We start from the raw sequence: 24367 nt of genomic DNA on the forward strand, positions 1-24367 counted from the left end.
CAAAAACTTTTCCTCTCCTTTCAAAAGCATTTCTTTTGAAGATAGTATTGAATAATCCAACACGGCGAAAGCAATAAAACCAAAACCAAGTACTTCACCAATCGGTAGAAAACTCGAGGTCAAGCGCGAGCGGAACCAGTGTTGTCTTTAACACCGACAGAGAAGAACTGGTTTGGTTGAGAAGTATATGCAGTATCTGGCCGATAGTCGGCGCTGGTGGGCACACCCGGCAGCCTTCATGGCGATCGCTCGCGAGTTTTTGGAATCTGTCGACCGTCGGAGACGTCAGCTATTTATATATTCACCGGCTAAGTTTAATATTTAAAATCTGTCCATACACTGGTTTCTATATGTGACTTGTGCAGGGTGAGAATCTTCCTGGTTTTAACATCTATCCTATCTAACTAACCTTGTGGCCAGTCTACAATACGAAAACCATAGGTCACCACTGGTATCGATAGCTGATTTATGGCAGTAATCTTATTCTTTGGTGCTAATTCTGAATAACAGAACTTTCTTTTCCTCGAATACTTAGTTTCTACGTCTGGCCCACACTTCATACCTTGAGTAGGTGAAGAAGAGGAGTAGTACTTTCTTCTCCGCAAGGGACCATTTAACAATTTGAAATAGTCTTCTTCTTTTTATTTTGTTCCTTCCTTTCATGGTTACTGGGGTCCAGGATTAGGACTTTGCTGATCTGGTGGGAATCCCTGTGTGACCTCTTAAATGTACAGTGAGACGGTGTATCAAAGTAAATATTTTGCAACAGAAGACATCGCAATGGTATGGAATCTCTCCCATGTGAACTATTAAATGTCCAGCGAGTTTGTATTTCATAGAAAATACTTAGCTACAGACATCTCACTTGTACGGGTTCTCTCTCGTGTGAACTCTTGAATGTTTAGTGAGACTTTGTTTTGTAGTAAATGTTTTGCTACAGACATTGCACTTGTATGGCTTCTCTCCCGTGTGAACTCTTAAATGTTCAGTGAGACGATGTTTCATAGGAAATATTTTGCCACACACATAGCACTTGTATGGAATCTCTCCCGTGTGAACTTTTAAATGTGCAGTGAGTCTGTTTTTCGAAGTAAATGCTTTGCTACAGACATCACACTTGTATGGCTTGTCTCCCGTATGAACTCTTGAATGCTCAATGAGATGGTATTTTGAAGTATATGATTTGCTACAGACATTGCACTTATATGGCTTCTCTCCCGTGTGAATTCTTAAATGTGCAGTGAGATCTTGTTTTGAAGTGAATGTTTTGCTACAGACATCGCACTTGTATGGCTTCACCCCTGTGTGAACTATTGAATGTTCAGTGAGACTGTATTTCATAGTAAATGATTTGCTAGCCATTGCACATGTATGACTTCTCTCCCGTGTGAATTCTTAAATGTGCAGTGAGATTGTGTTTTGAAGTAAATGCTTTGCTACAAACATCGAACTTGTATGGCTTCTCTCCCGTATGAACTCTAAAATGTTCAGTGAGATGGTTTTTTGAAGTAAATGATTTGCTACAGACACCGCACTTGTATGGCTTCTCCCCTGTGTGAACTATTGAACGTTCAGTGAGACTGTATTTCATGGTAAATGCTTTGCTACAAACATCGAACTTGTACGGCTTCTCTCCCGTATGAACTCTAAAATGTTCAGTGAGATGGATTTTTGAAGTAAATTATTTTCTACAGACATTGCACTTGTATGGCTTCTCTATCGTATGAACTCTAAAATGTTCAGTGAGATGGTTTTTTGAAGTAAATGATTTGCTACAGACATTGCACTTGTTTGGCTTCTCTCCCGTGTGAATACTTAAATGTGCGGTGATATTGTGTTTTGAAGTAAATGTTTTACTACGGACATTACATTTGTATGGCTTCTCCCCCGTGTGAATTCTTGAATGTTTAATGAGACTTTCTTTTATGGTAAATGCTTTGCTACAGACATCTCACTTGTATGGCTTCTCTCCCATGTGAACTCTTAAATGTACAACGAGACCTATTGACGTAGTAAATACCTTGCTACAGACATAGCACATGTTTGACTTCTCTCTCGAGTGAATTCTTAAATGTTCAGTGAGACTTTGTTTCACAGTAAATGTTTTGCTACAGACATCGCACATGTATGGTTTCTCTCTCGTGTGAATTCTTAAATGTTCAGTGAGACTTTGTTTTGTAGTAAATGTTTTGCTACAGACATTGCACTTGTATGGCTTATCTCCTGTGTGAATTCTTAAATGTTTATTGAGACTTTGTTTTATGGTAAATGCTTTGCTACAGACATTGCACTTATATGGCTTCTCTCCCGTGTGAATTCTTATATGTCCAATGAGATTTTCTTTTAAAGTAAATGTTTTGCTACATACATCGCACTTGTACGGTCTCTCTCCCGTGTGAATTCTCAAATGTGCAGTGAGAATGTGTTTCCTACTAAATGTTTTGCTACACACATCGCACTTGTATGGCTTCTCTCCCGTGTGATTTCTTAAATGTGCAGTGAGACTTTGTCTCATAGTAAATGTTTTGCTACACACATCGCACTTGTATGGCTTCTCTCCCGTGTGAATTCTTGTGTGTTCAGTGAGATATGTTTCCGTAGTAAATTCTTTGTTACAGACATCGCACTTGTATGGCTTCTCTCTCGTGTGAATTTTTAAATGTGCAGTGAGAATTTGTTTTGTAGCAAATGTTTTTCCACACGCATCGCAATTGTATGGCTTCTCTTCCATGTGAATTCTTATATGTACAGTGAGACTTTGTCTTGTAGTAAATGTTTTGCTACAGACATCGCAATTGTATGGCTTCTCTCCCGTGTGAATTCTTAAATGTTGAACAAGACTTTCTTTTACATTAAATGTTTTGCTACAGACATTACATTTGTATGGCCTCTCTCCCGTGTGAATTCTTAAATGTGCATTGAGATGTGCTTTTGTAGTAAATGTTTTGCTACATACATTGCATTTGTATGGATTCCCTTCCATGTGAATTCTTAAATGTGTAGTGAGATTTTGTTTTGAAGTAAATGTTTTGCTACAGACATTACACTTGTATGGCTTCTCTCCTGTGTGAACTCTTAAATGTCTAGTGAGAAGTTGTTTTGTAGTAAATGCTTTGCTACAAACATTACATTTGTATGGCTTCTCTCCCGTGTGAATTCTTAAATGTTCAATGAGACCTCCTTTTACATTAAATGCTTTGCTACAGACATTACATTTGTATGGCCTCTCTCCCGTGTGAATTCTTATATGTACAGTGAGACGTGCTTTTGTAGTAAATGTTTTGCTACAGACATTGCATTTGTATGGATTCCCTTCCATGTGAATTCTTAAATGTGTAGTGAGATTATATTTTGAAGTAAATGTTTTGCTACAAACGTTACATTTATATGGCTTCTCTTCCAGGTGAATTCCTAAATGTCCAGTAAGAAGTTTTTTCGTAGTAAATGCTTTACTACAAACATTACATGTGTATGGCTTCTCGCCCGTGTGAATTCTTAAATGTAAAGTAAGACAATATCTATCACGAAACGATTTCCCACATTCAGTGCATGTGAATCGCTTTCTAGCTAGTGCATTGGAGTTAACATTACCAAATATCCTTTTTTTTATCTGCTGCTCATTTATTTGATTCACCTCTTGATTCAAAACATCTTTCTCTAATAATTCTTTTCCAATGATTACACATGAAGGTCTTCGCTTTTCTTTTCCTTTATCCTCTTCCATAACTGTCCTTAAGTAAGTGTCTACACTACCCTCATTGTCGACGTCCCCTTTACAACTTACTGAACCGTTTTCACTCACTGATGCATCGTACTCGTAGGAATTTTTGAAGTTGCTTTCGCTAGAATCAAATATTTCTGGTTCTACTTTGACTTCCATTTTTGGATCCAAGAAAAGAGCGCCATCATTAAAGAGAGCAACACTGACCGCCGTATCATTATTTTCTGGATCGACTGCAGGTAAAACTGGATCTTCAATTTCAATTTTCATCGGAAATTCAAAAGGTGGTTTAGAATTCATCATCCCTCCCTATCAAATGATGACACACCCCTTAATAATAATTTCAATAGACTTCAAAGAGAAAATTAACACTGAACTCAGACATCATACTGTACAACCAAAACTTCCAACATAACCCTTTCTTTTCCAGTCTTACGTCTCTTGCATATAACTTCAGTAGCTTACACGCTTTAGCAGCAAGAGATGGATGATTCCTTCCTTTGAGATGAAAAGTCTGGAAGAATAAAAAATTACTATCAGTTGGAGAAGACCAAAGCACATTGAAAATAATGGAGTTTTCTAAAATTAAATGATAAATTCATAAAGTAATATAATTTGCATTTTTCCTAAATATACAAACCACAGACATTGATCTGTGTTCTATCTGTTCTTGTTACACATTTAAGGCATCTAAAAATCTCACATCCTATGTAGATTCTATAATACACTGCATCTCCTGTGAAATTATTGGTTTCATTCTTTAAATAGTTTTCCCCTTGCTCTTCAAAAAGACAAAGAGTTTCACCCATTGTCTTATTTCCTCTACTGTACTTCCTCTCCAGTCACCATCAAAATTGTCTTGCTAATACTGCTATGCACCTCTCAGCCTTCCTCAGAATTATGAACAGCAAAAGGATTTATAGTAATCTTGCACTGACAGGAACATTTACCACAAACTCTTCCGTATCACTCCCTCTGTCTTTGCTCTGGTTCTACTGTTATGGCAAAGTAACATTACTAACATGATAAGTTTTTTCTTTCTGGTTGCCTTTATGTTTTCCAGTGCCTTCTTAAGACCAACAGATACCCTCTATCCCTGTGAAGATGGACAAGAAATTCTGCAATTTTAGGCTAAGAGGGTCTGGAAGAAGAATGATCTTTCACCCGGCACCATCGCCAAAAAAACTGTCCATTTGACTTGATAAACTTGACGAGTAGAGCATCACATGGCTTAGGCTAACTAGATGAAAAGCCTTCTTACCTTGAGAACCTCCTAAAAGGCTCCAAGCATGAATACGAAGCATGTGGACCCCTTGATGAAAACAACGAAAGTGGGGCTGTTTGAGTAGATCTGGTCTCTCTAGCATTCAGACAGGAGGCTCAGCTGGGACCTCAAGAAGGTCTGGGAACCAGTCCTTCCAAGGCCAGAAGAGAGCGATGAGAGCCAAAGCAAGATGACTGGTTTCCCTCGCCTTGTTAAGAGCAGCCCAGATCAGAGAGAAGAGGGGAGGTGTACACCTGAAGACTTCTTAATCTTATAAGTGGGCATATGTTCCCATGCACTGGGGATATTTGAGCAAAGGGAAAACAACTTGGCAACAAAAGTTCATTCCTATGACATGGAATAAGAATTGAAAAACAATACTAAACTGGAAAATGATCTGAAAAAAAAAAGCCGGCCACTAATTGGGCACATCTATATCAATACAAAAACACAAGTAACTGTTTTTTTTTTAAGACACACACACACCTGAAAATAAGATATGATATATAAAAGTCCTTTTTCAAAATACAGTCCCATTAGGTTTATGATGCAAATTTCATAGCAATTAACACTAAGAAAGAGCCTTTTTGGTCAAGGTCAAAGTATTCAAACAAAGTTCCAAGTTTGTGACATAAGAAAGTTTCAAGCTTGTGATGCAAGAAAGTTCCAAGCTTGTGATATAAGAAAGCTTTAAGCTTGGAACATCAGAAAGTTCCAAGCTTGTGACATAAGAAAGCTTCAAGCTTTTGATATAAGAAAATTCCAAGCTTGTGACATAAGAAACCTTCGAGCGTGTCACATTAGAAAGCTTCAAGCTTAAAGGAGAAGTATGCAACACTGTGGCTCATTATCTACAAAGCGAGTCAGCAGAGTTTGGACATTGACAACCCTTAACTTTGACTGCTGCTGAACTCTTTCTATGCCACTTCATGGTCACTTATTTCTGGGGACGTTTATGTGGAACACTACCCATGGAAAATCTGTCAATATATATGAGGCAATTATATTATGATGGGAAAACGACTGTCAGTGATAAGAATAATAATGAGATAGCAATAATATATGATAAATGGTATCCAGCCTTTAGCCTATGTTAATGAATGCTATGCAATCGTTCTCTGTGGTCCAGCTAGAGATACCTAGCAAGAAAAAGTGTGCTTAACCATGAAACACAAAGGATTATGTCTCATTTTATAGATACACAAAAGGCGAAGGCAAAGGGGAAGACTCCTCTGCAGACAAAGTGGCAGAAACTCCAGGATAGCCAAGGACAGCACTCATCGGCAACAGATCCGCCTCAGACAAAGCCAATGTCCACTTCCTTTAAGCACCTAGATGGAGAAGCTCCAACAACACCTCATTCAATGGGGGACCAGTCATACCCAGTGATGGCCACACCAGTAAAATATCAGAAAAAGAGCAGCCACTCCCCGAGAGGACGGCAGAACCGCTTCTCCAGGAAAATGAGTTATGTCCCTCAAACCCCAAAATTGACCTGATGTTAAACAGTCTATGCTTCTGCTTGACTGTTGCCCGGGATACTGATCGAGCAGGAAGTTTGGGAGACATCGGGGGGGGCGAAGAAGTCCAAAGTTTCTTCGACTTTGAGGTAGACCCTCATGACAACGAATCTCTCTTAGATGTCTTGCACCTACGTCCAAAGCACTTCCACTGTGAGGCAGACCACACCCAGCCCTAAGGGCAGGTGTTGCTCTAGTCACAACGCACCCTACGCAAGCTGTATATTGAGATATTTAGAAGTGTGACCATCCAGGTAAAAGTTATTCTGAGTCTTTTATAGTAAAAACTGTTGTAACCAAGACTTTCCCAATACCACCTCACCAGGGTATGGGGACGCAACAGTATTAGCTTTATACTAGGTACACAAGGGAGCATGGCTTACCTGCTGTGGTTTGAGGTCAGCTTATGCAGAGAACCAAGGATGCTGCTTTCCCCAGGAGAGAGGACAATGAAGAAAAAAATAAGAGCCAGTCAAACCTCTTCTTTCACACTGACTAAAACCGGATACAGTGTTCTCAACCATCTGATACTTGTCCAATAAGGAGCTTGAGGTTTTATACCAGCTATTGTGCAACCACCACAGGGCCGATAGAAAACGTATCGAGCCTCCTGTGGGTCACGTCTTGCAGTCAGTGTGCTGTGAAAGTGTTCTGATGTTTCGACACCCCAGCCTAAGAACCTGTTATCGAGAATTTCCTCTTCAATGCTAGAGACGTAGCTACGTCCCTGATATCATGAGCTCCGGGACAACATGAAGGAGGAGGGTATGGATTCAGCGCATGGTCTATGACCTTGCGAATCCATGCTGAGATAAGTGTTCTTGGTGACCCTCCTCTTGGTCCTCCCTGAGCTGACGAAGAGTGCAGGCACATGGGGACGGCCTGCAGCTGTTCTCTTGAGGTACAGCCTCAAACCCCTCACTGGGCAGAGTTAGAGATAATCAGGGTCATCTGTTACAGAACAAGACTCGAAATCCGTGAGGAGTCGAATTGAGAATATGCTACTCCCGGGTTCTAAGTCTTAGCAACAAACTCGGGTACGAAGCTGAATGTTACCTCTCCCCATTCCCTTGAATGAGCGATGTCGTATGAGAGACGATAAAGTTCACTGACTCGCTTGGTCGAAGCCAAAGCTAGCAGAAACACTGTCTTCCAAATAAGGTGGCAATCTGTTGCCCAGAGTAATGGTTCTTGAGCGGTCTCTTTAGAGACCTGAGAACTCGAACCACGTTCCATGGGGGAGGTCTCACTTCAGACTGAGAAGAGGTAAGTTCATAACTCCGTATGAGTGAGTTAAGTTCTAGAATTGAAGAAATGTCCATTCCGTTCAGTCTAAAGACGAGGCTTACGGCTGAGCGATAGCCTTTTACCGCTGAGACTGATAGGCGCATTTCTTCAAACAAATACACGAGGAACTCTGCTATTGCTGGAATAGTGGCATCGAGAGGAGAGATAGCATAGGTTTGTATTCAACTTACAAAATAAAAAATAATTCAAAGCTATTAGTCAATGGCAAGTCTAAAAGACAGTGGAGCAGGCGAGCTGCAATGTTTGTTCTCCAGTAAACCAAAAGCAAAGTGGATGCTCAGCCCAGTGTGTGATTGAACAGGGTAGCTGGCTAGCCCCAACCCTCCCGCTAAATGGCAGTTTAGGTAGTTATCCCTCACTAAAAGTCTTATGGCTCATCTTCCAGCCTCGCCGAAAGTAATATTCCTATAAATAACGAAGGTTTGTATAGAGTGACATAAAAATATTGCTTTCAATACTTCAGTCTTCTATTTTTCATATGCTTACACCGAAAACAAACTTGACCTGAAATTAAACCTAAATGATTACACTTAGTAGAGTTAACAATAGGGTGAACTGAGCCAAAAACAAATAGAATTTTGAAAAACAAACCATGACAGACTCTGGACATGATTACTGCTCTGTACCACAACTAAAATCAATATACTGTAAACTTAATTAATAACATCATATTCAATTTTGTAAACTCATTAATACTGAAACCGATAAAATTTATTCTTAAATAAATTGGATTATGGATTACCCAGAAGATCCAGCCCTGGGACTTGGAATATTACTCAGCAAAATATCTTTAAATCTTAACTTAATTCTTGTGAAACCTGAATACAGTACTGTACTAAGAAGGCTGTAAAATTATTCAAAAAGAAACTCACTCTCCAGAAAGACCAATGAAGATTGAAATGTTTGAGAAGAGCAAATGTGGAAAAGGAAGAGAAACCAAATATTCATATATTTTAATGAAGATTCTCCTCTCAAGGACAATTCAATGAAAATTATATAACCTAAACTAATCACCAAGACCATAAAAGAGATTACACCAACAAAACCACAAAAATCTTAATAGTGATACTTTTCTACATTATTACTATACTCATATTCAACAACCAAGAAAAAAGCTATATCCGTACCATAGTACTTTGTAAATAATTGTATGGCTTCACATTCCGATATGATCAGACTGGCTTTTAATTCTTCCTTCACGCTAACATTCATAACTTCACTAGAGTACAAGAATCAGGTAGAATTATCCGGTAATACTTTAAAAAAAAGACAATGTCACCATTATTCTTTCAAAAGGCTTAATGCTGTATATTATTCTGTAAGCTTTATTTAGGCTGTGACTAAGCCAATCAAATAATGCCCCTGCAACTGAATCATCAGATATTTACAAGTTCAAACTTGGTACAAATGTTTCATTTCCTAGTTTTTATAATGCTTATTTATTCAACATTATCTATCTTAAAATAATCTCATTTTTCATTTCTCTTATATAGTTTATTCTTTACATTCCCATTTCTTCACTGCACCAGGCTGTCAACTATTTGGTCCCTTGGGCTAGTAGAAATTTGCTTTTGCACCTTGGCTTCTAATGGTGATAAATATGTTAATATGACAAATTTGAAAAAAATTTGTATTTTTCCTAACTATACAAATCCGGAGCTCTTTACAGTGGAGATGCATTTTGGCAAGAGCTGGAACTAGCTATAAAACTTATAGGTAGTTAGCAAAGGGAGAGAAGTTGGACCAACCACTCTGCTCACACCAGCAGTTGTAACTGAACGTCACTTTGCAATTGCGGATGGATTTCCTGGGGGAAGGCGATGGCGGGACCAGTATGTGTTAAGAGCTCCAGAATTGTATACATAGGGAAAACGCAAATTATTTCTAAATTTGTTATTTGTTACGGCGCTACATAAAAACCCTTACGATCTTTACAGTGGAGACTCACAGTTAGGTGTGTGCAAGTCCAAAAAACTAACTGTCTAGTGCCTGACCTGGGGTGCTACTCTGTGCTTCGCATGAGCGGTTTAGAGGCACCATGTCACCTCGTTGACTCTGAGAGGTAACAGCCTGGGCAATCGTGCGGAGGGGTAAGAACTCTTACATCTACAATCTTTGCTATTTTTTCTTCTTTATTCCAGATCACAATATCAGGTCTTAAGGCACCTCCTTCTATATATCTTCTTGTTAGGATTATTTTATCATAAAAGATGGTAATGCATCTGTTAAAGGTAACTGGATCGGGTTCATGCTCCCATATCTTACCTCTTACTTCAATTTTGTATTCTTTTCATATTTTCCAATGTATATAAATGCAGATCTTATTGTGGCGAGCTGTGTAGTGACCATCTGCATGTAGGGTCTGGCAGGCTGAAACCACATGACCAACACTCCTAACTTCAGCAGGACAAAACCTTCACAGGTCGTTCCCTGATATGACCGTCATTTTCTTGAAACCGTTATATAGGAGGCATTTGGCTTGTGCTCCTACTATCATCCTTTCTCCATCAAAAACTAAATTTCCATTCTTTATCCATTTGAGTGACTCTTCTTTGTCTGTGTAACCTTTTTCTAGTTCTTCTTGGAATCTTCTTGCTCTTCCTTGGTGTTTCCACCTTCCCATTCTAAGTTTTTCCTCTATAAAACTAAATTTGCGCCTGGTCTTCCTGGGTATCATTGTGGATGGAGTCTGTTCAGTGCCCTTTGTTTCTTCTAGCAATTCTCCTACGAAGTTCTTAGCCTGCTTTGCTTTTTATGTTAGTTGGCTCAGGGCTTCATTATGATGTTTGGCAAACTTCTTGATGTTTTCCTCCTCAGAGCCTTTCAAGTATTGCCCTATACTTACTATTGCTGCTCTGTATGCTTGATTAATTTTGGTTAAGCCTTGTCCACCTTCCCAGCATGGGAGGTAAATTCTGTCCATACACTGGTTTCTATATGTGACTTGTGCAGGGTGAGAATCTTCCTGGTCTTAACATCTATCCTATCTAACTAACCTTGTGGCCAGTCTACAATACGAAAACCATAGGTCACCACTGGTATCGCTAGCTGATTTATGGCAGTAATGTTATTCTTTGGTGCTAATTCTGAATAACAGAACTTTCTTTTCCTCGAATACTTAGTTTCTATGTCTGGCCCACACTTCATACCTTGAGTAGGTGAAGAAGAGGAGTAGTACTTTCTTCTCCGCAAGGGACCATTTAACACTTTGAAATAGTCGTCTTCTTTTTATTTTGTTCCTTCCCTTCATGGTTACTGGGGTCCAGGATTAGGACTTTGCTGATCTGGTGGGAATCCCTGTGTGAACTCTTAAATGTACAGTGAGACGGTGTATCAAAGTAAATATTTTGCAACAGAAGACATCGCAATGGTATGGAATCTCTCCCGTGTGAACTATTAAATGTCCCGCGAGTTTGTATTTCGTAGAAAATACTTAGCTACAGACATCTCACTTGTACGGGTTCTCTCTCGTGTGAACTCTTGAATGTTTAGTGAGACTTTGTTTGGTAGTAAATGTTTTGCTACAGACATCGCACTTGTATGGCTTCTCTCCCGTGTGAACTCTTGAATGTTCAGTGAGACGATGTTTCATAAGAAATATTTTGCCACACACATAGCACTTGTATGGAATCTCTCCTGTGTGAACTTTTAAATGTGCAGTGATTCTGTTTTTCAAAGTAAATGCTTTGCTACAGACATCACACTTGTATGGCTTGTCTCCCGTATGAACTCTTGAATGTTCAATGAGCTGGTATTTTGAAGTATATGATTTGCTACAGACATTGCACTTATATGGCTTCTCTCCCGTGTGAATTTTTAAATGTGCAGTGAGATCTTGTTTTGAAGTAAATGTTTTGCTACAGACATCGCACTTGTATGGCTTCACCCCTGTGTGAACTATTGAATGTTCAGTGAGACTGTATTTCATAGTAAATGATTTGCTAGCCATTGCACATGTATGACTTCTCTCCCGTGTGAATTCTTAAATGTGCAGTGAGATTGTGTTTTGAAGTAAATGCTTTGCTACAAACATCGAACTTGTATGGCTTCTCTCCCGTATGAACTCTAAAATGTTCAGTGAGATGGTTTTTTGAAGTAAATGATTTGCTACAGACACCGCACTTGTATGGCTTCTCCCCTGTGTGAACTATTGAACGTTCAGTGAGACTATTTCATGGTAAATGCTTTGCTACAAACATCAAACTTGTACGGCTTCTCTCCCATATGAACTCTAAAATGTTCAGTGAGATGGATTTTTGAAGCAAATGATTTTCTACAGACATTGCACTTGTATGGCTTCTCTACCGTATGAACTCTAAAATGTTCAGTGAGATGGTTTTTTGAAGTAAATTATTTGCTACAGACATTGCACTTGTATGGCTTCTCTCCCGTGTGAATACTTATATGTGCGGTGAGATTGTGTTTTGAAGTAAATGTTTTACTACGGACATTACATTTGTATGGCTTCTCCCCCGTGTGAATTCTTAAATGTTTAGTGAGACTTTCTTTTATGGTAAATGCTTTGCTACAGACATCGCACTTGTATGGCTTCTCTCCCGTGTGAATTCTTTTATGTACAGTGAGAATACGTTTTGTAGTAAATTTTTTGCTACAGACATTACATTTGTATGGCTTCTCTTTCATGTGAATTCTTTTATGTACAGTGAGAATATGTTTTTGTAGTAACTGTTTTGCTACAGACATTACACTTGTATGGCTTCTCTCCCATGTGAATTCCTAAGTGTCCAGTGAGATATTGTTTCATGGTGAATGATTTCCTACAGACATTACATTTGTATGGCTTCTCTCCCATGTGAATTCTTAAAATGACAAATTCGGAGATAATTTGTATTTTTCCTAACCATACAAACCTTAGCCATTTATATTGGGTTTACCTTTCGGCGTAGCTGAAATGGCGAGCCATTAGAATTTAACGAGGGTGTATTACCCACGCGCTAGTTAGCAGGGGGGTAGGGGAGTGGTAGCTAGCTACCCCTCCCCCACCTCACACACCGGTGAACTGCTTCACTTCACTTAGAGGTAGGACTTGCCTTGGGGGACAGGGCTGGCGGGCAAATATGTGTAAATAGCTAAGGTTTGTATGGTTAGGAAAAATACAAATTATCTCCGAATTTGTCATTTGTTCCGTAACCAAAATACAAACCACGCTATTTACATTGGGTGACTTACCCCTTAGGAAGGGTGGAAAGTCCCCAGCCATACTGGCTTTGGCTTTACCCGGGGACTCAGAATCCGAGTGAGTCGCACTCGAGAAAAGGAGTCCCTGCACCTCACAAGTACCTTGCTCCGCAAGGAAACGTGTGGCCTACATAAGCTTGTGTGTGTGAAGGAAGAAGTGTGACCCGTCCTAGGCAGTTGACCTGGAGTTCCAGAAGGAACTCTGGGTTAGGACGTTCCCAATACCACCTCGTCAGGGTATGGGGGACGCGACAGTATTGACTCAATACTCGGAACACAAGGAAGCATGGTTTACCTGCAGAGGTTTGAGGTCAGCTATGCAGAGACCAGGATGCTGCTTCCCCCAGTAGAGGGGACGATGAAGAAAGAAGTAAGGGCCAGACATACTTCTTTCGTTCATGCAGACTAAAACCTGATAACAATGCCCTCAACCTTCTGCTACCTGTCCAAAAAGGAGCCTGAGGTTAGACCAGCTGTTGTGTAGCCACCACAGAGCGATAGAAACGTATCGATACTCCTGTGGGTCACGTCCTGCAGGAAGCGGGCTGCGAAGGTCATTAGACGCTTCCAGACTCCAGCTTGTAGCACCTGCGTCACAGAGTAGTTCTACTCGAAGGCGAGGGACGTTGCGATGTATCCGACATCGTGCTGTAGGGCGACGTGACGGGGGAGGGTCTGGATTCAGGTCGAGATGAATGTCCTTGAGTCCGAGCTGAAGAGGTATACTGGTGACTCTCCCGTGTCCTTCCTTTGCTCCCAACCCGGCTGCACGTGAGGACAAACTGCAGCTGTTCTCAAAGATAACCCCTCGATTCCTTTACTGGCAAGAAGGAGAAAGTTTGGGTCATCTGATACAGAATGGTGACTCGAAATCTTGAAGGAGTTGGACCGAAGGGCCGGGACCCCAAAATTCTGAGTCTAGCAAACAACTCAGGAGCGAACCTGAATGTTGCCTTCCCCTATTCTCTAGAAAGGGCGGAGTCGTACGAGACCAAGAAGATTGCTTACACCCTGGCCGAGGCCAGAGTGAGCAGGAGCACCGTCCCCCAAGACGGAATACGATCAGAGGCCTGACGTAATGGTTCTTGAGAAGATCTCTTAAGGGACTAAAAAGTCGGAACCACGCTCCATGGAGGAGGTCTCACTCCGACTAGGGCAGGGACGTTCGCAGCTTCGCATGAGCGAAGAAAGGTCCAGCGGGAAGGAAAAAGTCTATTCCTTTCAACCTGAAAGCCAGGGAAAGGCTGAGCGACAGGCTTCATTGCCAAGAGCGGAAAGGAGTTTCCTCCCGCCGAAAAGCAATAACTCTGTTATTGCTGGAGAAGAGGCCTCAAGGGAAGAGGTATCTCTCCCACGACACCAACCACAGAAGACTCTCCACTTCGCCTGGTAGACCCCTACGGATGACTATCGCAGGTGACGCGACCTCCGCTCCGCAACTGTAGCGGGTTGTCTCTCCTCGAGGAGGCGGCGTAGTGTCTCCAGGCGTGAAGCCGAAGCGATGCAACGGCTCGTGAAAGATGTTGTAGTGTGGTTGTTTGAGTAGCCTGTGCCGTGGGAGAAGCTCTCCCGGGAGTTCCGTCAGGGGAAGCAGAGGGTCCGGAAACCGTTCCGCGTATAGTCAAAGTGGAGCTCTCAGGGCCATCGAAAGGTTGACAGACAACCTGGTCTTGTTGAGACCCATTCTCCACAGACAACAATGGTGGGAAGACGCTCTGCTCAGATAGTCGGAGAGAACATTCCTCTGCCCGGAATGAGCAAGCCGATAGTGGTATTGAGAGGACCTCGGATCATCTCAGTATCTCTACTGCAAGATGCGAAGGTATGAAAATGCGTCCCTTGCTGGTTGGAATACGTCAGTACCATGAAGTCGTCGCGCACGGAGCGATTCGGCAGGAACTGTAGGACCTGTAGAGGGGCCAGACTATGGCCCCTAAGCCTGCCTGAATGATGGAGAGGTATCCTTCAGGTCCTGACCATAGGCCTGGACTGGAACATGCCCCCCCCCCCCCCCACCTTTTCTTTGACGAGTCCGAGAACAGCATCAAAAATGTGGGGAAAGGACGAGAATATCCACTCCCATCAAGAGGTTCCATAGGTCAACACCCATTGCAGGTCTAATCGTTCCGCTGGTCCCATAGGGGCCAGAAAGTCCGGTTAATCGTTGCTTTGATACCACCGGAATTTGGGCTGCCTCACAGGGAACTTATCCTGAGGCGACCGTTCGGGACTTTAGACGGGTCAATGAGGAAAAGAGACCCAGGAAACGTTCCAAGGTAGGGCTGAAAGTTCTGCTTGACTGAGAACAGGTACTGCGACTCTCCTCAGCCTTGCCACAGTCAACTGAAGGGAAGGCTCGGAGAAGGAGGCAACAGCATCTGGCGTCCCCAGGCGGTCACCCATCCAAGTACTGACCAGACCCAACGTTGCTTAACTTCGCTGATCGGACGAAAAGCGGTGTTTTCAACGTGGTAAGGCCGTTGACTCAATATCATGGCTAGATACTCCAGATGTTGAGGCAGAAGTAGAGAAGGCTCCTAGCAAATTACCATGATCCCTCACTCATGGTAAGGACCCGGAAGCTTGTCCCGGCGTTGAAGAAGGTCGAACCCGAGCCTACCGGAGTTGACCAGACCTCCAAAAGGCGAAGGAGGCGGAAGCCTGCTCCTGAGCGGCCATGAGGAAAGCAGGGAGAGTTCTCTGGGGAAAACCTGCGATGCCGCGGCGGGATCGCCACACCGCATCTTAAGCAGGAACACCTGGAGTCTAGGCTGAATTCCAAGAGCTTCCTGGAAGATGGATGGAATGGAAACTGGAAGTACCCGTCCTTCCGATCCAGGGCCTAAGGAGTCCTGCCGCCTCGTTACCAGTCTGATCGATTCTGCTGTTCCACGCTGGACGAAGTTTGTTCGACAAACTTGATCAGAGCTGAGAGGTCAACGACGGAACTCCCGTCTCAGATGCTTTCCTACGAGAAAGGATCGACTGAAGAAGCCGGGGGGTGAAGCCGTCGACGACCCTATGGAGGACCTTCTCCTAAGGCATGGATCATTCTGCCCAAACGGGTAAAACTCTTGCCGTCCCCATGGCATAGAGGTTCAGTGACACTGAATTCGCTGACAGAGACGGAGAGATAGTAAGAGCGAGGCGCGATATCCTAGGCTGATCACGGAGATCGTGCAGGAATCGGCATCGGGAAGCTGTCATCCGGATGAGTAACCCTAGGTATCCTCCCAGCGTGAGACCTGCAAGGGGGGGTTGCCAATCCTAGAGTTTGTGAACTCTGCCGCTCCCTCTAGGATTATGCCCCCCCGGGAGAGCCTCCCGTGCTACCTGTCCCTGACAGGAGGGGACTGCTATTGGACACCCTGTCTTAGCTGCCATAGCCGGTCCGATAACTTAGGCAGACGAGGCTGAGAGAAGAGGCGCTGGAGGCCTGCAGGGTCTAGAAGAAAGCGCCTTGGAGGAGTGAAAAAGGAAGTCGACTTCCTCCGCACAACAGCTGTCCATGTCTCTGTCCTTGGGCTCAAACAAGCTCTTCCCAAGGATGGAAGAGTGTCTGAGCTTGTCGACATCCACGGATGAGACACCCGAGAGGAAGCCCTCGGTCACTGCGTCTAGATGGCCCAACATCGAGTTTGCCCGCAAGTTCGAAACTTGGTGACGAAACGCCAAGGTGCTTGAGCCCGAGAGGAGGAAAGTACCCATGATCTTCCTGGAGTTTCCTTGTACAAAACCTCGGGTCGCAACCGAGGAGGGAAAGGACCTGGTAAGCCCCTTCCACGAGATGGAGAAGAGGAAGGGCTAAACCAGTCACCCCTTGCCCGACGGAGAGATCTCGAACGGAAAGCTCCCTGGCAAGACCCTTCCAGGGAATGACGAGGAAGGGCTAACCCAGGTTCTGGAATGAAGAATTTTGCTCAGACCTCCCTGAAAATTCTTCCTGCTCTTGCATGTGCCATGCTCTGCGTTTACGGGGTGAAGACCGTGTTCTGGAAATACGCTACAGAAGACTCGCCAGGCTGGCCATGTTGCGAAACCCCGACGGGAATCGCGGTCGCAATCGCCCTGGCGCTCGCGCGATGGTAAATCAATGGTTTGCGCGTGGCCGAACGTGGAGGCGCCCATGCGCGGGCACGCAGGAGGGCAGACGAAAGTGCGCGAGGGAGCGCAGAAGAGGGCAAGCGTGGTAGGAAGGGCGAGAGCTGGTGGTCGGAATCCGAAAGTTCACAGGCGAGCGATGACCCGTAGGCGAGCAATGGATACTGCAGGAATAGAGCCGGCGTTCGCGCGACGGAACACCGTCGGTTCGCGCGACGGAACACCGTCGGTTCGCGCGACGGAACACCGTCGGTTCGCGCGACGGAACACCGTCGGTTCGCGCGACGGAACACCGTCGGTTCGCGCGACGGAACACCGTCGGTTCGCGCGACGGAACACCGTCGGTTCGCGCGACGGAACACCGTCGGTTCGCGCGACGGAACACCGTCGGTTCGCGCGACGGAACACCGTCGGTTCGCGCGACGGAACACCGTCGGTTCGCGCGACGGAACACCGTCGGTTCGCGCGACGGAACACCGTCGGTTCGCGCGATGGAACACCATTGGTCCGCGCAATGGAATACCGTTGGTTCGCATGCGGGCGAACATTGGAGCGCATGTGCGAGGGCGCGCATGCGGGTAGGCGCGCATGCGCGTAGGCGCGCGGGCACGTGGGCGTAAGGTCGCGCGGGCACGTGGGCGTAAGGTCGCGCGGGCACGTGGGCGTGTGGTTGCGCAGGCACGGGGGCGCGCGGGTGAGCGCAGGCGGTCGGGAGACCGATGGCGCGTAGGCGGGCGATGGCGCGTTGACGAGTGAAGGTGCGTTGGCAAGCGATGGCGCGTCGGCAAACGATGGCGCGTTGGCAAGCGATGGCGCGTTGGCGAGCGGTGGTGCGTTAACAAAACGCTAGCGCGCAGGCGCGTAGGTGATCGCTGACGCGTAAGAGACTAGGGATGGTTAGCGCGCATCGCGCTAAACAGAAGGCGCGCAGGTGCATCAGGAAGGTGAGCGCTGAAGCGAGCTGTCAATCAGGCGATCCTGGACGGTCAGGAAAAACCGTTGGCGCCCATTGGTGCGTGGCAGGAAAGGGCGCGCAGATGTGCGATGGCGACTGAAGAAAGCTGGCGCACAGAAGGACAGAAGTAAAGGTGAGCGCTGGCGAGCAGGAGGAAGATCTACGGCAAGACTCAGCAACCGGAGATCGTCCACAGCAGGCGAGCGCTAGATCGCTACTGATGGTGTCCAGGGGACCTGTAACGCGTGGAAGATCGATGGCGATCGTTGATGCGCAGGAGATCGCTGACGAGCAGGCGAACGTTGACGTGTCAGTGGTCGCTGGCGAGCAGAAGGGCGACGCGTGGCATCCTGAGCGCGAATCAGGAACTGGAAGCGCAGGAGCGCTCTGACGGGCAGGAGATCTAGAGCACTCAGGAGACCGATGGCGCGCAGGGCGGACAACAGGAACAACAGCAGTGGGCGATGAACATCAGGAGAGCGCTGACGAACAGGAGAGCGCTGGCAAACAGGAGAGCGCTGGCAAACAGGAGAGCGCTGGCGAACAGGAGAGCGCTGGCGAACAGGAGAGCGCTGGCAAACAGGAGAGCGCTGGCGAACAGGAGAGCGCTAGCGATCAGGAGAACACAGACGAGCAGGAGAGCGCCTGTGCGCTAACACTGAGGAGAGCGCCTGTGCGCTAACACTGCAGAAGGGCGCGCAGGGGAACCCTGACACGCAAGGGAAGCACCCCCGTGGGAGGCAACCCTTTGCCCCGAAGGGACCGTTGTCCGTCGGAAGACGAGGTCAGACTGCTGTCCATCTGCACCAGGGGCGGAAGGTCAAGAAGGCGTTGGAGATCTAAAGAGGAAGGAGCTGCAGGCTGCATACGGAGATTCAAAAAGGTGCCTCTTAGCACCCTTATAGGGAGATGGGAGGCCCTTACGACGTAGCGGATGGTGAGCCTTACGGCGAAGGCGGCCAACAGCAGAAGAGTCCTCCGAAGAGGAGTCTCTATGAGTGTACTCTCTCGCGAACGAAAGAGAAACACTTCGTAGAAGAGACGGGTCAGCCAGTGACCTAAAAGGAGCAATCCTCCAAAGAGGGGCTCCTGCAGTTGCCCAGCCCCTTGAGCGTAACTGCAGGTGCGACCGCTCAGCACCAAGAGCATAGTCGCACGAAAAAAAGGCAAGAGAAGAACCCCCCAAAGGGGAAAAACTCAAGCCTGGACAGGAAAACTTCCCTCGGAAGGAAAGTTACCCACCCAAGGAGGCGAGCATCCTGAGTGTTCTAAAATGAACTGGAGAGCCGTCAATCGTCACGGGAGTACTTCCAGGAGAAGGAGACACACCCCTGACGAAGGTCTATAGGGGAGGCAGCAACAGCCAAATCCCCAGGCCTCAACAAGACAGCTCACTCCGTTGTCACATTACAGAAACGAACTAGATTGGTAACTGTGAAAAATAAAAACAAAAATCATTAGTTAACATTCAATCCCCCGGGAAGGCTCCGAAGAGGAATCCCGAGGGAAAGGAAACAAGAATTACACAACAGGCACGTGCCCTCACAACCACTTACACTCACGGAAGGAGAGCTGTAACCAACACAGAATTATAACAATTGTAACTATGTAACTATGTAATTATGTAATTTAAAAATGAATGAACACTAAAGAAAGAACGAAAACCCCGAAAGGAATCGTTCTACAAAAGCTGAAAAATCAACAAATACAATTAGATTCATAAACTAATTGAGACAAAACGTACGGCGTAGCAACCCCACCCACAAGGGAAGGAAGCTACTCAGACGTAGTAAAAGTAACGTAGTAAAAGAGTGAATGACCTCAAAGAGAGAGAGAGAGAAAGACCGTAGTCAAACTCGATCGCGACCCATGGTGGCCTAACTGCCGAGGGCTCCACGGAGATATCGTACACTACACACACAAGCACAAACTCTGAAAAGGAAACTTACTGATTTCTATACTCAAATATATACTGTACATAAACACGAAAAAATGTTTACATATATATTGAGTAAAAGAAAAGTAAGTGATTAAGTAAAGACAAATCAAAACAATGGCTGCCAAGCGAGGACAAAGTCAGAGACGTCTGTCCATTGTCCGAGTTAAAAGTGAAGTGAAGCAGTTCACCGGTGTGTGAGGGTGGGAGGGGTAGCTAGCTACCACTCCCCTACCCCCCTGCTAACTAGCGCGGGGGTAATACACCCTCGTTAAATTCTAATGGCTCGCCATTTCAGCTACGCCGAAAGGTAAACCCAATGTAAATAGCGTAGTTTGTATTTCGGTTACGGAACAATTGTAATTTAAGACTATATCTATCACGAAACGCTTTCCCACATTCAGTGCATGTGAATCGCTTTCTAGCTAGAGCATTAGAGTTAACATTACCAAAGATCCTTTTTTTATCTGCTGCTCATTTATTTATTTCACCTCTTCATTCGAAACATCTTTCTGTAATAATTCTCTTCCACTGATTACACATGAAAGTCTTCCCTTTTCTTTTCCTTTATCCTCTTCCATAATTGTCCTTAAGTAAGTGTCTACACTTCCCTCATCGTCAACGTCCCCTTTACACCTTACTGAACCGTTTTCACTCACTGGTGCATCGTACTCGTAGGAATTTTTCAAGTAGCTTTTGCTAGAATCGAATATTTCTGGTTCTACTTTGACTTCCATTTTTGTATCCAATAAAAGAGCACCATTATTAGAGAGAGCAACACTGACAGCCGAATCATTATTTTCTGGAACGACAGCAGGTAAAAGTGGATCTTCAATTTAACTTTTCATTGGAAATTTAAAAGGTGGTTTAGAATTCATCATCCTCTCCCTATCCCAAGAAAAAACACCCCGAAATATTATTTTCAATAGACTTCAAAGAGGAAATTAAGACTAAACTCCCTATTCTCAGACATCATACCGTACAACAAAAACTTTCAATATGACCGTTTCTTTTCCAATCTTACGTCTCTTGCATATACCTTCAGTAGCTTACAAGCTTTAGCAGCAAGAGGTGGATGATTCCTTCCTTTAGGATGAAAAGTCTGAAATAATAAAAAATTACAATCAGTTGGAGAAGAGCAAAGCACAATGAAAATGGAGATTTCTAAAATTGAAAGATGAATTCATAAAGTACTGTATTGTAATGTGCATTTTTTCTAAATATACAAACCACAGACATTGATCTGTGTTCTATCTGTTCTTGTTACACATTTCAGGCATCTAAAAATCTCATATTCTCTGTAGATTCTATAATCCACAGCATTCCCTGTGACATTATTGGTTTTCTTCTTTAAATAGTTTTCCCCTTGCGCTTCAAAAAGACTTTACTGTACCTCCTTTATAGTTACCATCAAAATTGTCTTGCTAATACTGCTATGCACCTCTGAGCCTTCCTCCAGAATTGTGAACAGCAAAAGGCTTTATAGTAATTTTGCCTAGACACGAACATTTACCACTAACTCTTCCATATCACGCCCTCTACTTTTACTTGGTAAGTTGTTTCTTTCTGGTTGCCTTTGTGTTGTCCAGTGCCTTCTTAAGACCAACAGATACCCTCTAACCCTGTGAAGATGGACCAGGAATTCTGAAAATTTAGGCTGAGAGGGTCTGGAAGAAGAATAACCTTTCATCCGACACCAGCGTCAAAAAGTTGCGTATTTTCTCAAAATTATGAGGCAATACCTCATAAAAATATAAGAAACATTTACATAAGCCCTTGTTCATATCTCATAAGGTCATGAAACACTCTTAAGGGAATCGTCCGCCATTTCTGCCATCTTTTTTCTATGATTCAAAATACACCATTTCTATATGACAAATTCATAGATAATTTGTATTTTTCCTAACTATACAAATCTTAGCTATTTTCTGGGTCGACCTGTGGCGGCCGGTGAAAAGGGGTCCTTCTAATACACTTTTCTAATAAAATCTTCCAATTATACCAGAGAAAGATAAAAGCATGGAATGCAGAGGTTACAACCCTCGCGCGAGCACCTTGTGGGTGTTGTGTGTAAAGCAAAGGCGCGTGAAATCCACTATTCACAGGTTGTCTTCCATTTAGTTAATTCCTTCGTCAAAGGGATGGGCCGATACAAAGGCCCTAGCCAACCTACCAGAGCCACGCCACCCACGCCCCGACGCGAGCGCCATCTGAAAAACATCCTTCTTTTTGGACTGCGGCATTGTGGGATTTTTTGTGGTGCTCTCGGCTATTTTCACACTCGTGGATTTATTTCGTCATGTCCGAAGATCCATCTTCCCCCATTCCAATGTTAAGTACCATAGTTTGTTTTGACAGCTTTTTGTAGTACCGGGCTTTTGTTTTATATCCAGTATAGTTTGTTTTATCATTCCCGTCTGGCCCTTCCACGGCGGCCATTGTTTGTTCTCTTGTCTTGGGGAATTCATCTTAGTCTGCCCGTTTAATACTCTGTCACTTAGGTTCTTGGTTAAGTCCCTGGCCTTATGCCTTTGGAACCGTTATTATTTTTATCGTTATTATGCTCATGGTACTTTTTGCTAGCAAGTCCAGCCTACGAACAAGATTAGCGTTCTAGCTTTGTTATTGTTCGTCACTCGACTTTGCTATTTAATTTGGGTTTTAGCAGATGCTATTCTTCGTTCGTAGTCTTATCTTGATGTACAGTTTTATTTTATACGTTTATAATAGTGTTGTGTGCTTATTAGTCCTGATTTTGTGTCGAAGAGAGCGAGAGCTTGGGGTTCCCGTTTTCTGTTCGCAGTCACGAGTTACCCCTTTCTCTCGTTTTCTTTCTTAGCTCCGGTGGGTGAGCGGATTTCCCGTTTTCCGTTTTGTGCGTTCAACGGGTTCTCCCTCCCTCACCTCTCCCCCTACGGGTGTATGATAACTTACGAGTTATTTAATTTTGGTTACTTTTCAATAGTTAGCGTTATTTATTAGGTCCGAGTTCCGTCCTCTCCCCGTTACGGCTTGGGAGTAGTTATGAACTTTTTTCCACTCCGCCTTGAGTTCTACTCCGCCATGAGGGATTCTCAATGACTTTAGTTCTATTGTTATATTTATATATTGTTTACTTACATGGGACGGGCTTCATATTGTTTAGATACGACCCTCCGGTGACCCTTACTACGGTCTCAGGCCACGGCCATATCCACACAATAGCCATTGTTATTACAATTGAGTTATTATTCACAATATAATTATTCAGGACCTTTCATCTCCCTCCGGCTTCACCGGAGATCGTAAATACACTTTACTATTATCTAAGCCTTAGCCTTTAGCTGCGGCTTGTGTTTTATAAATTTCAGAATTGAATTATTAGCCACAATTGAATGAATGAATGAATGATTTAAAGTTTTCAGGCATCCTGACATCTAAGGTCATTGACGCCGGTAACATTTAATTCATGTATACAAAAGTAAAAAATGAAATAAAATAAAAAATTAAAGAGTATTCAATTAAAATCATAAAAGTTGAATGTCATAAAAGTTAAATATTTTTCAGAAGACCTGCTTCTGAAAGAAATCTAAAAATGCCACTTGCATGGTAGGACACATCATTTCCAAGAATCTTGGCAAGGATGAACCTGCCACCCTCACCTCGAGCCTCAAACAAATATCTATTCCGCAAGATGTTATAATTGGGGCATTCGGTCAACAAATGCCTTACTGTTAGAGGTACTAAACAGTTGTCACAATACGGTTGGTGTTGGCCCTTCAGCAGAAACTCATGTGTCAACCGAGTGTGACCAATACGGAGACGACAAAGAGACGTCTCCCATTTTCGGGGCATCATATTATACCTCCAAGGAGATATGTCATTTGTTACTTCCCTCATTTTATTGCCATCTTGACTATCCCATTGCTGTTGCCATTTATTGCAAACCAATTTCTTGATGTCAGGTAAGAAATCATTACAGGGAATGGGATATCTTCTTGGCAGCAACTCGGATGCAGCCTCCTTAGCCAGTGAATCTGCTTTCTCATTCCCGGACACACCTACATGTGCTGGAACCCAACAAAATTGAACTGTTATACCTCTCCATCCAATAAGGAAAAGCCATTCTAAAATCTTTAAAACTAGAGGGTTATTAGAATTAAAAACTTCCATAGCTTGAAGGACACTCCTTGCATCACTAAAAATTGTAAAATTACCCTCCTTCTCCAATGCTATTTTCTCAATAGCAGTTAATATGCCATACAGTTCGGCAGTAAATATGGAAGCGGTCAGAGGAAGTGCACCTCTACAATTAAAACCATTACTATGTACTCCAAATCCAACGCCAGCATCAGATTTGGAGCCATCAGTATAGATAAAAGTT

The 24367-nt window shown here is 43.9% G+C and overlaps 4 protein-coding genes and 1 non-coding gene across 6 annotated transcripts in view; all 5 read right to left on the reverse strand.

Moving 5' to 3' along the window:
* Window positions 1–861: 861 nt before the first annotated feature.
* On the reverse strand, window positions 862–1341 carry LOC137653986 (zinc finger protein 765-like). The gene has a single exon (XM_068387621.1). It carries the CDS (start codon window positions 1339–1341, stop codon window positions 862–864), a length of 480 nt encoding a protein of 159 aa, XP_068243722.1.
* Window positions 1342–1589: 248 nt separating this feature from the next.
* The window catches only part of LOC137654624 (zinc finger protein 665-like), a 272648-nt gene continuing 249870 nt past the window's right edge, over window positions 1590–24367 (reverse strand). Inside the window, exons 2-3 of one of the 2 annotated variants that reach the window (XM_068388422.1) lie at window positions 21044–21106; window positions 1590–4235 (exon numbers count right to left, since the gene is read on the reverse strand). In XM_068388422.1, coding sequence (XP_068244523.1) covers window positions 1952–4024 — 2073 coding nt within the window. In that variant the 5' untranslated portion in view covers window positions 4025–4235; window positions 21044–21106 and the 3' untranslated portion in view covers window positions 1590–1951. The remainder of the gene's footprint in view (window positions 4236–21043; window positions 21107–24367) is intronic. The other variant, XM_068388423.1, reaches the window with a different exon arrangement.
* Window positions 11262–11762, reverse strand: LOC137653987 (zinc finger protein 501-like). Its single transcript, XM_068387622.1, has one exon. The coding sequence runs from the start codon at window positions 11760–11762 to the stop codon at window positions 11262–11264; it is 501 nt and encodes a 166-aa protein (XP_068243723.1).
* On the reverse strand, window positions 12164–12517 carry LOC137653988 (zinc finger protein ZFP2-like). Its single transcript, XM_068387623.1, has one exon. It carries the CDS (start codon window positions 12515–12517, stop codon window positions 12164–12166), a length of 354 nt encoding a protein of 117 aa, XP_068243724.1.
* Window positions 15379–15497, reverse strand: LOC137654876 (5S ribosomal RNA). The gene has a single exon (XR_011046732.1). It is a non-coding gene; the product is annotated as a 5S ribosomal RNA (ribosomal RNA).

The sequence above is a fragment of the Palaemon carinicauda genome, chromosome 15, assembly GCF_036898095.1.
Source record: "Palaemon carinicauda isolate YSFRI2023 chromosome 15, ASM3689809v2, whole genome shotgun sequence".
In the NCBI taxonomy this organism is placed as follows: Eukaryota; Metazoa; Arthropoda; class Malacostraca; order Decapoda; family Palaemonidae; genus Palaemon; species Palaemon carinicauda.

What these genes read in the sequence shown, in the direction of transcription:
- LOC137653988 (XM_068387623.1), bottom strand. Translation starts at nt 12,517, where the DNA reads ATGTCTGTAGCAAAACAGTTACTACAAAAACATATTCTCACTGTACAT.
- LOC137653986 (XM_068387621.1), bottom strand. Translation starts at nt 1,341, where the DNA reads ATGAAATACAGTCTCACTGAACATTCAATAGTTCACACAGGGGTGAAG.
- LOC137653987 (XM_068387622.1), bottom strand. Translation starts at nt 11,762, where the DNA reads ATGGCTAGCAAATCATTTACTATGAAATACAGTCTCACTGAACATTCA.